This window comes from Ailuropoda melanoleuca, chromosome 14, assembly GCF_002007445.2.
Source record: "Ailuropoda melanoleuca isolate Jingjing chromosome 14, ASM200744v2, whole genome shotgun sequence".
In the NCBI taxonomy this organism is placed as follows: Eukaryota; Metazoa; Chordata; class Mammalia; order Carnivora; family Ursidae; genus Ailuropoda; species Ailuropoda melanoleuca.
In genome coordinates this window covers 12,227,491-12,242,135 of record NC_048231.1, presented here as the reverse complement: position 1 = coordinate 12,242,135, position 14,645 = coordinate 12,227,491, and the positions used below count along the sequence as shown (strand labels likewise).

The 14,645-nt window shown below is 34.0% G+C and overlaps 1 protein-coding gene across 9 annotated transcripts in view; it reads right to left on the bottom strand.

Moving 5' to 3' along the window:
* The window catches only part of PCNX1 (pecanex 1), a 184,014-nt gene that overhangs the window by 60,553 nt on the left and 108,816 nt on the right, over positions 1–14,645 (bottom strand). For 6 of the 9 annotated variants that reach the window (XM_034642516.1, XM_019807512.2, XM_002926749.4 and 3 more), the window contains 5 exons: positions 12,714–12,804; positions 11,164–11,221; positions 9,337–9,554; positions 3,181–3,334; positions 82–114 (listed from right to left, as the gene is read on the bottom strand). In XM_034642516.1, coding sequence (XP_034498407.1) covers positions 82–114; positions 3,181–3,334; positions 9,337–9,554; positions 11,164–11,221; positions 12,714–12,804 — 554 coding nt within the window. The remainder of the gene's footprint in view (positions 1–81; positions 115–3,180; positions 3,335–9,336; positions 9,555–11,163; positions 11,222–12,713; positions 12,805–14,645) is intronic. The other 3 variants (XM_019807514.2, XM_034642515.1, XM_011234222.3) reach the window with 1 other exon arrangement.

Below are 14,645 nucleotides of genomic sequence, written 5' to 3'. Positions count from 1 at the left end.
ATTCAATCTGACATATGACCAAGAGAAGGTTTTGATGAATGTTAGGGAATTACAAGTTACAGGCATATTAGAGTGACTTACATGTCTGGGAGAAGAAGAATCTGGTTGAACACTCTAAAAATGAAACAAAAGATAGATTATTATATGACTGAGGTCCTGGTAACTTCATAAGCAATTTTCAAAATACCCGAAATAATTTCAAGTAAAGATATTCCACAGCTAAGAGATGACCTACATTAAGTCTGCTGAAATTAACAGCTGAAACTCCAGACACTGGTGTCACTGTGATATCAAGGAGATCTCAAATCTTTCCTGACTCTTAAGCTTATTATGTTTAATTAAAAATTTGCAAATAGCTTAACACTTCTGAAGTGGCATGTGGTCGACAGTCCATCTTACTCCTTGGCTACTGCTACATGTAAGTATAGTTAAGGTATAACGCTTCTTACATGATACAACTCCATTCAGGAAATGCACAAAATATGGGATAGTTTATAAGAAGAATTCTAGTTCAGCCCACAAATTCCAAGCTTACTAAACAATTCAATAGTATTTATATTAAATCTATTATCTGCATTTTCACATCAAAATCATCAAGTTAAGCCATCTCCCTGCAAGAGATTTTATCAGCTTTCCTTAAAAAATGTTCAAAAGGTATTTTGCAGCCACTTCCCAAATCATGACTTTTCTCCCAAGTTTCAGTTCATTTTTTAAATTTTATTTTAAAATATTTTAAATTCAAAATGAATTTACTAAAACAGACGATTTTAGCAGAATAAGAGCAAAAATACAAGAAGAGTAATATTTTAGAAAACACACTAGTCAGTTCTCAACAATAACAATGAAAAATATAGTAAGCAAATGCTAATGGAAATCTCTTAAAAATAGAATGCTTCCAAATTCTGCCATCTTGTATATTATCTTGAACAGATTTTTTTTTTTTTTTTTTTTTAAAAATAAAGGCAAGGACTACTTTCCTGGTCTTCTCAAGGAGCATCTGTCTTCCTTTGTTCCTTTCTATTTTCCCTTCTTTAACTTCAGGATTACCTGAATGCTGCTTTATTGGGGATTTCAGAGGGGAGGGGGATGGGGGAGATGGGGCCCGGTGAACGGTATTAAGGAGGGCACATGTAATGAGCACTGGGTGTTATACGCAAATAATGAATCATGCAACACTACATCAAAAACTAATGATGTTCTGTATGGTGACTAACGTAACATTAAAAAAAAAAAAGGGAACAGTTTAGATTTATAGAAAAATTATGAAGATACTATAGAAAGTTCCCATATACCCCATGCCAAGTTTGCATAATTATTAACAACTGACATTAGTGTGGTACATTTATGTTATATTGGTATATTATTAGATTTGTCTACTTTTATTTTTCAAAATTAAAATTATAAGGCGTTTATTCCAGTTCATTTCTAATAGCATACCAAACAATTTTATTAGGATGGTCTATCATCATCCTACAACTCTACAATGGACCAAGCTCAGTGAGTTTGGCATGTGGCCCTTGGCAGGATATGAGACCAGGTAAGCTCTAAACTCAATTCTAATATCTGGCCTCTAAAAGCTTCTGGTCCAGTCTTTCTTACTTCTGTTTATGGTATTATCATTCTTCTACTCAACTAGATTTTTTAAATCTAAAAAAAATTTTTAAATCTCAGTCATCTTTTATCTTTCCATATCTAATCAGATTAACCTGAAAACAGTGGACAAAGTTAACAGGACAAGAGACATTGAAGCAAAGGAATGAATTTAAATAGTTTAAGGCAATGAAGAGATGGATTATAGTGGTTGGAATAGAAAAAATAAAGGCCAGAAATTTTGACAGAGAATCACCCAATTTAATCAAAGGGACCTGGTTACTTGTTATTAGGGGTCGAGAAGTAAGGATTCTGAGTCAGTAAGTATACTACTGAGAAAAGCAAAGGAACTGGGAAAGAAAAATATTTATCAGAAGATGACGATGTGCCATTTTTAAAACGTGCCAAACTGCCTGTTAGGTATATGGGACTAAAGCTTATGAGAAAGATGAAGACTTTGAGATATAAATCTGGACATGATTCATATATAGGGGCAACAAATAAAGTAATAAAAGAGGGTGACCTCACTGCCAAGGAGTTGCAAGCTGAAAAGAGGGCCAAACAAAACCCTAAAAAATTCTTATAAACTAAGAAGTAGTCCAAAGACCAAAGGGGCATCAACAAAGGAAATTAAAGTTATCTGAAGTAGGATAATCATCAGGGTAGCATAAACTCACAGAACAAAAATGAGGATAATATAAAAACAGAAGACAGTATTCATAAGTACTAAATGATACAGCACTCACAAAGAATGAAGAATGAAAAGGGACATATATTTGGCAATAAGAGATTATTAGCCCATAAAGACTGTAATTTCAGTACGGCAATGAAAAAAGTATAGATGGGTTTTGAAGAAATGGAGCTGACACAAGTGGTTTTGCTGTATGTCCATCTAAATAGAGAAAGGACAGCTAACAGTATAAACAGAACTAAACGAATAGTTTTCAGGTTGGGGGAAGAGTTCTGCATGTTAGCATATATTGGGCAAATAACCAATACAAGCAAGGGTTTTTACTAGCTCAGAAGAAAAGGAAACAGTCCACATTAACAATCCATACTGATTTTTCATGGAAGGTGAAAAATTAGGTATTTGATTTTTTCTATTTTTAGAAAGCTTAAAATTAATAACATTTGGCATTTCAGAGCTACTGTTTAGATAGCAAAGGGATACCAACCTTCTGCTTTCAGTGTCCCAAAGACTATATAAACTAGTCTTGACATTATGATATCTAACAATGATGGATTTTTAAAAATTTAATCTATAGAACAGTAGACTTAAAATATGGGAGTGGGAAAGTTGATGTTCATATTTTTTAAATGAATTTCAAGAATGTTAATTGTCATTTTTAACAAATGCCAAAATATTTTCTTTTAATACCACCCCCCCAAAATAGTTCTTAGGAAGCTTCATTTATATATCATTTTTTAAAGTTTATATGTCCCTTTTGTTCCCTAGCCAATCTAATGTAAACATCAAGGGAAAAATCTAAAAACGGACATCTTACTATAATGCAACAAATGACACAAAACCTCTGCCTTTTAACACAAATTATTATTCCCTACTCCGAAAAGAAGAGAGATGGCTGGTACCTTAAGTAGTGAGTATTGACAACTGGCTATCACTAGGCAGAACTGGAAGACCCAGATATCTCTGAAGAAGCCTTGTATGAGAAGAACAGATCCCAAAAAAGCCACAAGAATAGCCAGGATGACAGCTAACACATTTTCCAGAATCTCACGATTTCTGTAGACAAAAAAATTTATGAGTAAGTATACCATCAATATAAGAAATTAGAGTGAAAAAAGGGAAGACATTATGAAGAATTTCAGACTATGCTTGCTGACATGTTTTTCTGGTACTGATTTGAACAAGGTTTTGGATCATACTGTAAAAGAAATGAGTTTATATGGAAAGTTAACACAAAACCTTACGTGCAGATAAAGCATTCTACAGTAAGTTCTAATTGTAAGACATAATACTAGTTTTAATTTCTATTTTAAAAATTTACTCTTCTTGAACATCTGCTTTTCTGTAGCATTTGTTGCTTAATAACTAACCAACTTGAATAGCAAATATAAGGAGATATGCAAAGAAACACATTTAAAAAACAAAATCTTAAAAGTTTCTAGAAAATTAAGATGGAAAGTTATTTTATATTATAAAGATTGTAACCAAATTTTGATACCAAGTGATTTCATTTTCCACATTTGAAATCATCTGAAATAATATCAAAACTAATTTACTCGAATTACTTAAATACAGGCTATTACATATATTGAAAATGAAGGCAGTAATAAAAACCATCTATGTTGCCTCTATCAAAGCTGCTGAGACAGTTCTGTATTTTATTAAACTGAGTAAACAATATGATTACCCAGATATTACATATAGCAATGAAGACGACTGTTATATGTCATACCAAAAAATAAGAATCTCATTACTCCTTGGGGAAATTTTATTCATAAAACGTTGAATACTTGCTAAAAGTCTTGTTTTTAAAAAACAATTTACCGACATGGGAACATGCTCAGTATATCTGCTATACAAAGAAAGCAGGACATAAAACTATGTATAAGAAGATATAAGTTGTTATTTGAGAGACAATATATCAAAATGATACTACTAATAATGGTTCTCTCTGGGTGGAAGAATTATGGTTGGCCTCTTGTCTTAAATCTTCCTATACATATTTAAATTTTCTAGAATAGGTAAAGAATTATTTTTATAATAAAATTTTTTATTAACTTGGTTTTTTTTTTTACTAAGTCAATGCCATATTTATAATCATCAATTGACCTAAGAAAATTGCCAAACACCTCTGTACCAGTTCATTTTACAGTTTTCACAGATGAAAACAAGTTCAATAGTATTTTCAAATCAATACACTGATATTCTCATTTGTTCTTATATGGCAGTTGTAGAAGTCCAGATTTGTCAAATCCAATGAGCCTCGGCAGTTCTGCTATATTACATACTGTCTATAGTTCTCACCACTGAACATGTGCTCTTCTTAGGCTTTTGTTAGTTTTTAATTTTGATGAATTCAGTTTATCAACTTCGTTTGTTGTTTTTGGTGTCAAATCTACGAAATTTTGCCTAAACCAAGATCACAAAAATTTTCCTTACTAGGTTTGTTTTGTTCTAGGAATTTTATTGCTTTAGATTTTACTTTTAGAGCTATGATCCATTTTGAGTTAATTTTCATAATTTTATAATATGGTGCGATGTTAAGTATAAAAGTTTTTTCATATGAAAATCCAATGGTCCCAAGACCATTTGTTGAAAAGCCTACCATCTCTCTACTTAACTGATTTGGGATATTATTTTGATGCCACTTAGGGTTGGAGTTTTCTTTATAGGCATGTGTTTAACTACAATTTCAATTTATTTAATAGATATAGTACCATTAAGGTAATGTATCTTTCAGAATGGACTATGGCAATTTCTATCTTTGAAGAAATTTGTCCGTTGTCAATTTATTTACATATAGCAGATCATAATATCTTATTATCCATTTAACACCTGTAGACTCTGTAGTGATATCCTATCTCATTCCCGTTGTAAGCGATTTTCATCTTTTCTCTTCCCCTAATCAGCCTGGCTAAAAGTTCAATTTAATTGAGCTTTCGGTTTCCTCGATTTTTCTCTATTGTTTTCTCACTGACTTCTATTTTGTTCTTTACTATTTTCTTTCTTCTGCTTAGTTGGGCTCACTGTGCTCTTCTTTCTCTAGTTTCATAAGGTGAAGGTGATGTCACTAAATTGACTTTTCTTCTTATTTAGTGCTACAAATTCTCCTGGGTAATGTGTTACTGGCCCCAAAACTGTGACATGTTGTGTTCATTTTTATTCAGTTCAAAATACTTTCTAATTTCTCTCCTGATTTCTTCTTTGATCCATGAGTTATTTAGAAGTGTTCTTTAGCTTCCAAAGATTTAGGGATTTTCCAAGGTTCTTTTTGTTTTTAACTTATACTTACGTCCACTATGGTCAGAGAACACATTATGTATGGCTTGAATTCTTTTCAATTTGACCCTGGTATTATGGTCCAGAATATGGTTTATCTTGTTAAATGCTTCAGTGGCACCTAAAAGAATGTGCAGTCTGTTGTTATGAGGGAATGTTCCATAAACGTCAATCAACTTAGGTTGGCTGCCAGGACTGTTGAAGTCTGCTATGTCCTTGCTGATCTACATATTTTTTCTAATCAGTTATTTGGAGAAGGGTGTTAAATTCCACTATAATTGTGAATTTGTCTATTTTTCTTTCTTCTTTTTTTTTTAAGACCTTATTTATCCACTTGAGAGACAGAGAGTGAGACACTGCACACAAGCCAGGGAAGATGCAGAGGGAGGGAGAAGCAGACTCCCTGCTGAGCAGGGAGCCCAACATGGGGCTCAAGCCCGGGGCCCTGGGATCAGGACCTGAGCTGAAGGCAGATGCTTAACCGACTGAGCCACCCAGAAGCCCCTATTTTTCCTATTTCTATTAGCTTTTATTTTGAAGCTCTGCTTTAAGTGTAAAAACACTCAGGATGGTTGAATCCTATGAATTAGCCCTTTACAAAAAATGACTTTTCTTGGTAATATTCTTAGCTCTAAAATCTACTTTGTTTGACAATACAGCCACTTCAGCTTTACTTTGATTAGTATCAGTATGGTATATCTTTCTCAATCCTTTTACTTTTAACCTATTTCTGCCTCTGCCTTTATATTTAAAGTGCATTTCTTATAGACAAGACTTGGGTCTTGCTTTTTTTTCAATTCAATTTTTTACTTTTCCTATCTTGTCATTTATTTTCTATCTTTGGATTTGTTCTTGATCTCTTTTCCCTCATTTTCTGCCTTCTTTTAGATTAAGAGAGTAATTTTTATGAATCCATTTTATTTCTGAGCTATAACTCTTTCACTTCAGTGGTTGGTTTAGGATTATAGCATACATTTTATAATAGTTTACTTCAAGTGATATTATACCAGTTCATACACAGTATAAGAAACTTAACAGTAGTATGCTTTTATATATCCCTTCCCAGCCTTACGCTGTTGTCATGAACTTTAACTTGTTATAAACCACACAGTACACTGTTATTCTTTGTTTGAATATCCAATTATCTCTTAAAGAGATTTAATTAGCAAGAAAAATGTCTTATATATTTATCCATGTAGTTAACTTACCATTTCCAGTGATCTTTGTTCCTTTGGGTAGTAGGTCCATATTTCCATTTGGTATTATTTTCCTTCTGCCTAAAAGAAATCTTTTTACATATTTTGCAGTGTGGTTCTGCTTGCGAAAAATTCTCTCAGTTTTTTGTAGTCTGAAAAATGCCTTTTTTCATCTTGATTTTTAAAAGATATTTTTGCTGGGTACAGAATTCTAGGTAGACAGGTTTGGTTGTTTTTTTTTTTTTATACCCCCCCCCAATACTTTAAAAATGCTGATCCATTCTCTTCTTATTTGCATTACTTCCAGCAATAAATCTAATGTCTTCCTTATCCTTGTTCTTCTGTATAAACTATGTCTTTTTTCCTCTTGCAGTTTTTTAAGGTTTTTGCCACCAATTCTGAGCAATTATGTGCCTTGGTGTAGTTTTCTTCATGCTTCTTGTACTTGGGGTTCATGGACGTTCTGTATATGTTCAGAATTTTCAACAAATTTGAAGTTTTCCATTATTACCTCAAAATTTTTTCTCTCTTCTGGTCTCTTAAAGGTGTCCCACAGCTTACTTTCATTTTGTTTATATGTTATTTTCACCAGGGGATGGAGTAGGAGAGGATTCTTTTTTCCATTTCATTTTGGATCATTTCTATTGCTATGCTTTCAAGTTCACTAATATTTTCTTCTGTGATGTCTAATCTACCATTAATCCCATCTATTGTATTTTTCATCTCAGACATTGCAGTTTTCATCTCCATAAAAGAACTACCTCAATAAGTTTGATTAGGGTCTTTTAAAATATCTTTTATGTCAGGAAGCCTGGTGGCTCAGTCAGTTAAGCGTACAACTCTTGGTTTTGACTCAGGTCATGATCTTGGGGTCCTGGGACCACACCCCATGCTCAGATGGGAGTCTGCTTCCCCTCTCCCCTTTCCCCTCCCCCGACTTGCACTCTTTTGCTCTTAATAAATTAAAATATAAAATGTCTATTGTATTTTTCATCTCAGACATTGCAGTTTTCATCTCCATAAAAGAACTACCTCAATAAGTTTGATTAGGGTCTTTTAATATCTTTTATGTCAGGAAGCCTGGTGGCTCAGTCAGTTAAGCGTACAACTCTTGGTTTTGACTCAGGTCATGATCTTGGGGTCCTGGGACCACACTCCCTGCTCAGATGGGAGTCTGCTTCCCCTCTTCCCCCTTCCCCTCCCCCAACTTGCACTCTTTTGCTCTTAATAAATTAAAATATAAAATGTCTTTCATGTCTCTAACTTTCTTAACATACAGAGTACAATTATTTGTTTTAATGTCTTTGACAGCTAATTCTAACATCTGTGACAATTACAGGTTGGTTCCAATTGATTTGTTATTTCCCTCATAAATCATGTTTTACTGCTTCTTTGCACGTTTGGTAATTTTTGGTTGGACGTCATTATGAATCCTTTGATTGGATGCCACTGTGAAAATTTTAGGTGGTGACAATTTTCTGATTTCTATAAATCTTCTTGAACTTTGTTATGCTCCTTGGAAAACAGTTTGATCTTTTTAGGTTTTGCTTTTATAACTTGTTTGGTGAGTCTGGAGCAGTGCTCATGTTAGGGCTAATTATTCCCCACTTTTAAAAGCAAGACTCTCCTGAGTACTCTACACAATGCACCACAAAATATGAATTATGAGTTTCTTCAGACAGGTGGGAATAGGCACTAGTCCTATCCCTGTGTGTCAGGCACTGTCCATCTACTTCTTTTACATGATTCTTATCCTGGCCTCAGGTACATTCACTTATCAGTACTCTGAAGAGTTATGGAGACCCATTGTAGAACTCTGAGGTTCTCTCTGTGAATAGCAGTCCTCTCTCTGATATTCTGTCCTAGGTGTGTTAGGTCTCCCTGGGCTCACAGCTCCATCTCCTCAACTCAGGAAGTCTGCTGGGCTCCACTTCAGTACCTCCTCCCTGGGTGGGAGCCAGCGAGGTAGACTGGGAACTCTCTTAAGGCAGTAAGCTGGGGCAACTGTAGGACCCACATAATGTGTTTCCCATCTCTCAGGAATCACTGTCCTTTGTTTTCTTATCTCCAATGTCTTGAAAACCACTGATTCATGCATTTAGTCTCTTTTTTGTTGTTTCAGATAGGAGAGTAAATCCAATCTTTGTTACTCCAGCCACTAGGAAGCGCCAAGTTTTAATAGACTAGTATTGTTCATTATTAAGACTAGTACTACGAAATAGGGAAACAGAAGTTTCCTCTTATACCTTTTATATTTAGGGTCATATTACTTATAATCTTACGATCATTAACACTTCATATTCTCTGGCTTTTAAGTACTGTTCCATGATTCTTATTGATGATAAAAAGGATTTTTTTTTTTTTTTTGCAGAAACATATTAAAATTGCCACAAAAAGGTTTTTAATGGATTCAGGAGAGTCAGCGTTTGGGAGCCCTATTAACTTAAATTTTATCTCAAAAGAACCAAAATAGAAAACATTTTTCAACATGGTAACCACATAGAAATCTCAATGGGTAATTAGGGGCATTTCAATTTAAAAATACAATCTACACATATCTTTAATGTCACACTGTATTCTCACCTATCAAACAGGGCCAAAAGTGTGAGTCTGTCAAAGTTAATGCCGATCCATAGCTGGGGTAAGATCCAAAAGCGATAATAGTGTTTAACCTTTTGAGCAGCTTCTTCTGTTGGACCATAAGTAGCTGCCAAGTCAGGGCTTAGATCAATGTCTTGTTGCTCCAACAAATCTGTGTCAATGGTCAACAGTCTGTTCAATCGAATCTGCGGAAGAGAGAGCTAAAAGAAAGTCAGCACTGAAAGGCTTAAAATATCCTTAATCAAGTCATGATTCAAGGACTGAGCAGCTTGCAGATTATCTAAGTCCCCTTAATTCTCTACACTCCTTACAGATACTTTATGATCGACAGAAACTACAAAAGGTGATAAAAGGAAGTAAACTTAGAGCAAATTAATTGATAGGTCTTTTGGAAAAGTTGTATTGGGAAAAGTGTTTGAAATCTCAAAGCTATGAACCTCATTACCATGCTAAATCTAAGCTCCTCTGAATTGGATTCAGTGCCTTCAACTTTGATTTCTTCCTACAGTCTCTCATCACTGTTGTTTTCAAGTCACTCTTACACACCCTTTTTTTCTTTTGTTTTGGCAGGCTACTTGTCGAAGGCTATACAGGAAATTACCACATTACATTTCTTTTAATTCATCCACTTTAATTCATCCACTCAACAGTTCACCAGTTTCCCCTTTCTCTGAAATAGTCTAAAGTTTCCCTCATCTAACACAGCCCTAGCCAGGATTTCACTATACCCATACCATTCAATAGCAGAAAACAAACGAACAAAAACAATTATTTCCCTATTTTTTGCTTTCCTATGAAGTTTCCAGGAATACACTCCAGCAAAAAAGCAGAGACAATCTTTACTCTTCAAACACATATGTGGGTATAGTCAAGAAAATATGCTTCCTATAAATAACATAGCCATTTTTATCTCTTAGCATTAACAAGTACCTCCCCAAACACTTTTTTTCTTATCCTCTATGCTAGGGTTTCTCAACCTTGGCACTACAGGTATTTTCAGTAATTCTTTGTTTGGGGGTTGTGCTATCCACTGTAGGGCGTTTTATAGTATCCCTGGCTGCTATCCATTCACTAGATACCAGTAACATCCCCCTAGTTGTGACAAGTAAAAGTGTTTTCACATTGCCAAATGCTGAAAACCATTGTTCTACGCCAACTCGCATCTATGGTCTAAAAACCCAGCTCACAACTAATCATCTTCAGGAAGCCACTAATAATTAACCCTTTGGGACTACATTTATTTATATGCATCTCTTAGGTGTTCCATATAACAATTTCATTTTACATGTTAGCTAACTGAATCTAAAAAAGTTAAAAAAAGAATTTCATTTGTTTTGTCTTTTCTAAGTTTAATATATACATCTTGAGGGCAAAAGCAGTGTTATCTTTTTAAAATATCCCCACTGTATCTCACATGGATATTTTTTACACAGCAATATCATCACTAAGCTTCCCAAACACACTAATAACTAATAACTAATAGTTAACAGATAATATAATATCCAAAATCATAATTTTCAAAGTGAAGATTTAAGATGGCACAACCAGATTATGACATTGCTGAGTAAATGGACCTTTACATATTCTCAAAAGTGTAATTACTGATTCATAAACAGCTTAAGAAACTTCATGGTGTTTTATGTTTGTTTTCTAACAAAGGACTTACAAGAAGAGATCCACTATGGAACAGCAAAGGTGATTTTGCCACAGTTTTCAAGAAAATTGATATTTTATAACTTCAACTTTTCTGATTTGTGTCACTACTTAATCTGAACGTACATCATTTTATAAAAATAAAGGAAAACCTACCACATCATGTGGATAAAATCGAACTGAGGTAGAACTGGATACATGAGAATCCGTGTCACTAAAATAAAATGGAAAAAACTTTAGGGACTAAATAGCTTGTCAAGAAATAAAAAGAAAAATAAATCTTTTAACAATCAGATGATATATACACTGTCTTCACTTTTCCAGGGCTTCAAAATACAAAACAGCATTTTCCTACAGATGTGATTAAGAGCACAGCCTCTGGGCCAGAGTATGTATATTCAAATCTCTTCATCAGCTAACTGAGATTTGGGAAAGTTATCCAACCTTCTTACACCTCAGTGTCTACATGAGTAACATAGGATAATAGTACCTCTTATCTCAAAGTTCTTGTGAGATGGGTTTAAGAAAGCAATTAACATACTGCCTGGAGCCACAACAAATTGAAGCTATAACATAACAGCTTAGAATGTGATCATTCCGTTTCCACAGTCAAGTTTAGATTTTTGAAACTTGAGACTTTAGCACATTTATGGTGTAAGGAATTGTTCTTATCTTAAATTACATTAAACATAATTGTTTCCATTGCTCCACCTTTCTATTGTTTCCATTGTTAGGAAATCACCTAACACTCCAATTTGATCATTTTCGACAGGGTCTGGTTCTGAAACTGCACTCAAGAAGCTTAGCAAGTATGTTCTATCTGTCCAGCAAGTTAAGCTAAGTGACTGCAAGATCCTAGTGCTTTAAATGGCCCCTAAAAACTTTAAAATAATCCGTGAACTGCCCATAGATGTGTAACATTTAAATAGGTGTGCCCCATTATTAAATGTAAGTCCTAAAATAGGATTCAAGTGATCACTGTAAAAAAAAAGTGAGCTAATCACTTATTAATGGATTTCAAGGCAACAACTTGAATAGGTGATAAGATTAAAATTTTAGAAAAAACTAAGTTATAACTGATTGCATACTCAAGATTTCTATTTCTTATTTGCTTTTCTCCTAACCTCTTCCTTACCTTACAGTGTCATTTCTTTGTAAGGGAAGGAGAGAAAAGAAACGAAATGTAATATATGACCCATATTTTTAAAAATTCGTTTCTTATAGTTAGTAAACAAATTTAAAAACAAAAGATGATCATGTAAAAAGAAACTTGACCAAAACCCTTAAGTAGAAATAAAATTTTTAAATTACACAAAGAGAACTGATGAGTTTGAACTTAGTTGTGTAATTATTTTTCCAATAAGCCTTTTTTAAATATGTTTTTTTATTGATCTTGCAGTGTGTGTGTGTGTGTGTGTGCATAGCATGAAATCTATAGTTAAATTTGAAATTGTGGGAAACCACCACCCCCCCTATAAGATCTACAGGGAATTTTTACTTATTTAAAATACAGAACAGCTTTTATGAATAATGCTTTCTCTTTTTTCCAGAGCAATAAATTCAGACTCTACTGCACAGTGACAAATTATTTAAGCCAATATGAACAAATGTTTTCAAAACAACCTTTCCATCTCAAGGCCTAAAAGCTTTAAACATGGTAAATATATGCAAGTATATACATTCCCCTAATATGACTTCACACATACCAGATATTAGATGCTCTTCTTGCTGCTGGTTCAAGATTCACAAGTGACATATCACAGCCACCAGTCTCATAAAGCGTAGAAGAGAACTTACCTAGCAAATAAATGATTTTTTTAAAAAGTCATTAGAATACTCAGAATTTTTCCATCAGGAAACACTACATTTCAAACTCATTACAATTTAAGAAAATGTACTATAAACTTTTTCCAAAATATTTTAAAAACAATGATCTGCCTGTAATTCAGCATGATGTGAACTGAAAAGGAATGCTGAACCGTGGGGCAAAATGTCAACATACATAATCAGGTTTTAACAGTAGGGGATTTAAGTCAGCTTTGCAATCCAGCCTCCTTTCTCGTCCCAGGGCATTCTCAATTGAAGCAATCACATGAATGAAATTTAATGCTATTTAAAAGGCACCTGACCACTTTGCAAGTGGTGAGTGGGCATTTGGAAAGCTGTTTAAGTGTTAAGATAGCTCAAACTGCAAGACAACAAATTTCTGAGATTACCGTCAAAGAGTTTTGGGGTTTTTTGTTTTATTTTTTAGTTTTGCCTTTTTTGTTTATTTAAATACAGTGTAATATTAGTTTCAGGTGCAGAATTTAGTGAGTCATCACTTACATACAACACCCAGTGCTCATCACAACAAGTGCCCTCAATACCCGTTATGTTTGTTTGTTTTTAAGAAAAAATGAAGTGTCAAAATGGATCTAAGGAAGTTCTATGAATGAAGTATAGGAACACTGGTGACAATTAAATCGCAGTATTTAAGGAACATTACTAATTGCATGAGTCTATAAGAACTTTATGAAAAAATTTAGTAACACCATTTGCTGTAGCCAAATATCTCTAGAAAACTGATAAGAGGTTTAGAAATTACACTGGTTGCAAAGGAATACAGGCTTAAAAAACTCTTAAAATGAACTAAGATAAAATGATTTCTGAAAGTGAAATTTTGAAAATCTGGAGACTGTCTGAAATTCATTCTTCACCTTGACAACTCATGGTAGTCCTATCAGTGGTAAGGACCATAAAGAAATGAATATATAAAGTTTCCAGTAGGGCAATGAGATGGGGTATATAACTGCAACCATTGGGGACTACTCCAGGATGCTTCTGATTATTTTTTACTGATGTTATAAATATGATGAATCTTTTTTTTTTTTAAGATTTTATTTATTTGACAGAGATAGAGACAGCGAGAGAGGGAACACAAGCAGGGGCAGTGGGAGAGGAAGAAGCAGGTTCCCAGCAGAGGAGCCTGATGTGGGGCTCGATCCCATAACGCCAGGATCACACCCTGAGCCGAAGGCAGACGCTTAACCGCTGTGCCACCCAGGCGCCCCATAAATATGATGAATCTTAAGAGCAATTTCAACTAGATGGCAGGGCTGAAAGATCTCTCTTAGATGACTACAATGCAAACACAGTATACATTAAAGACTTTAAGTGAAATTCTTGAAAAATAACAACAGACCCCATAATATACTGATACTGTGACTAAGGGATTGCAGAACATTTCAACAATCACTTTATTCTTTAAAAGGATTAGAATCTGAAAAGTATTAAATAAGATTATTTGAATACTTTCTATAGGTCAGACTATGCAAATATTTGATTATGAGGTTTTCTGTAGTGGCATCATTTTTTTTTGTCAGAATAATATACTCCTGCAACAAATGAGGAAAAAAGCATTCTGTGAAATGTTTTCTTCATTTGCTGTTTTTCAAGGGAGGATTATTCAGCATGTGGATTATCTAAAACTCTGCTTTTTACCACCCCCACATGCCACCCTCATCTTTTAGTCATGAATCATTCACTCTTAGCACCTCTAACACAAACCAGATTCATGAACTAAAATGAAATAATAAAAACTGTCCATTTGGCTTCTTGTTAGGTGTATTACTGAAATACTTTTGAAGTGATAAGGT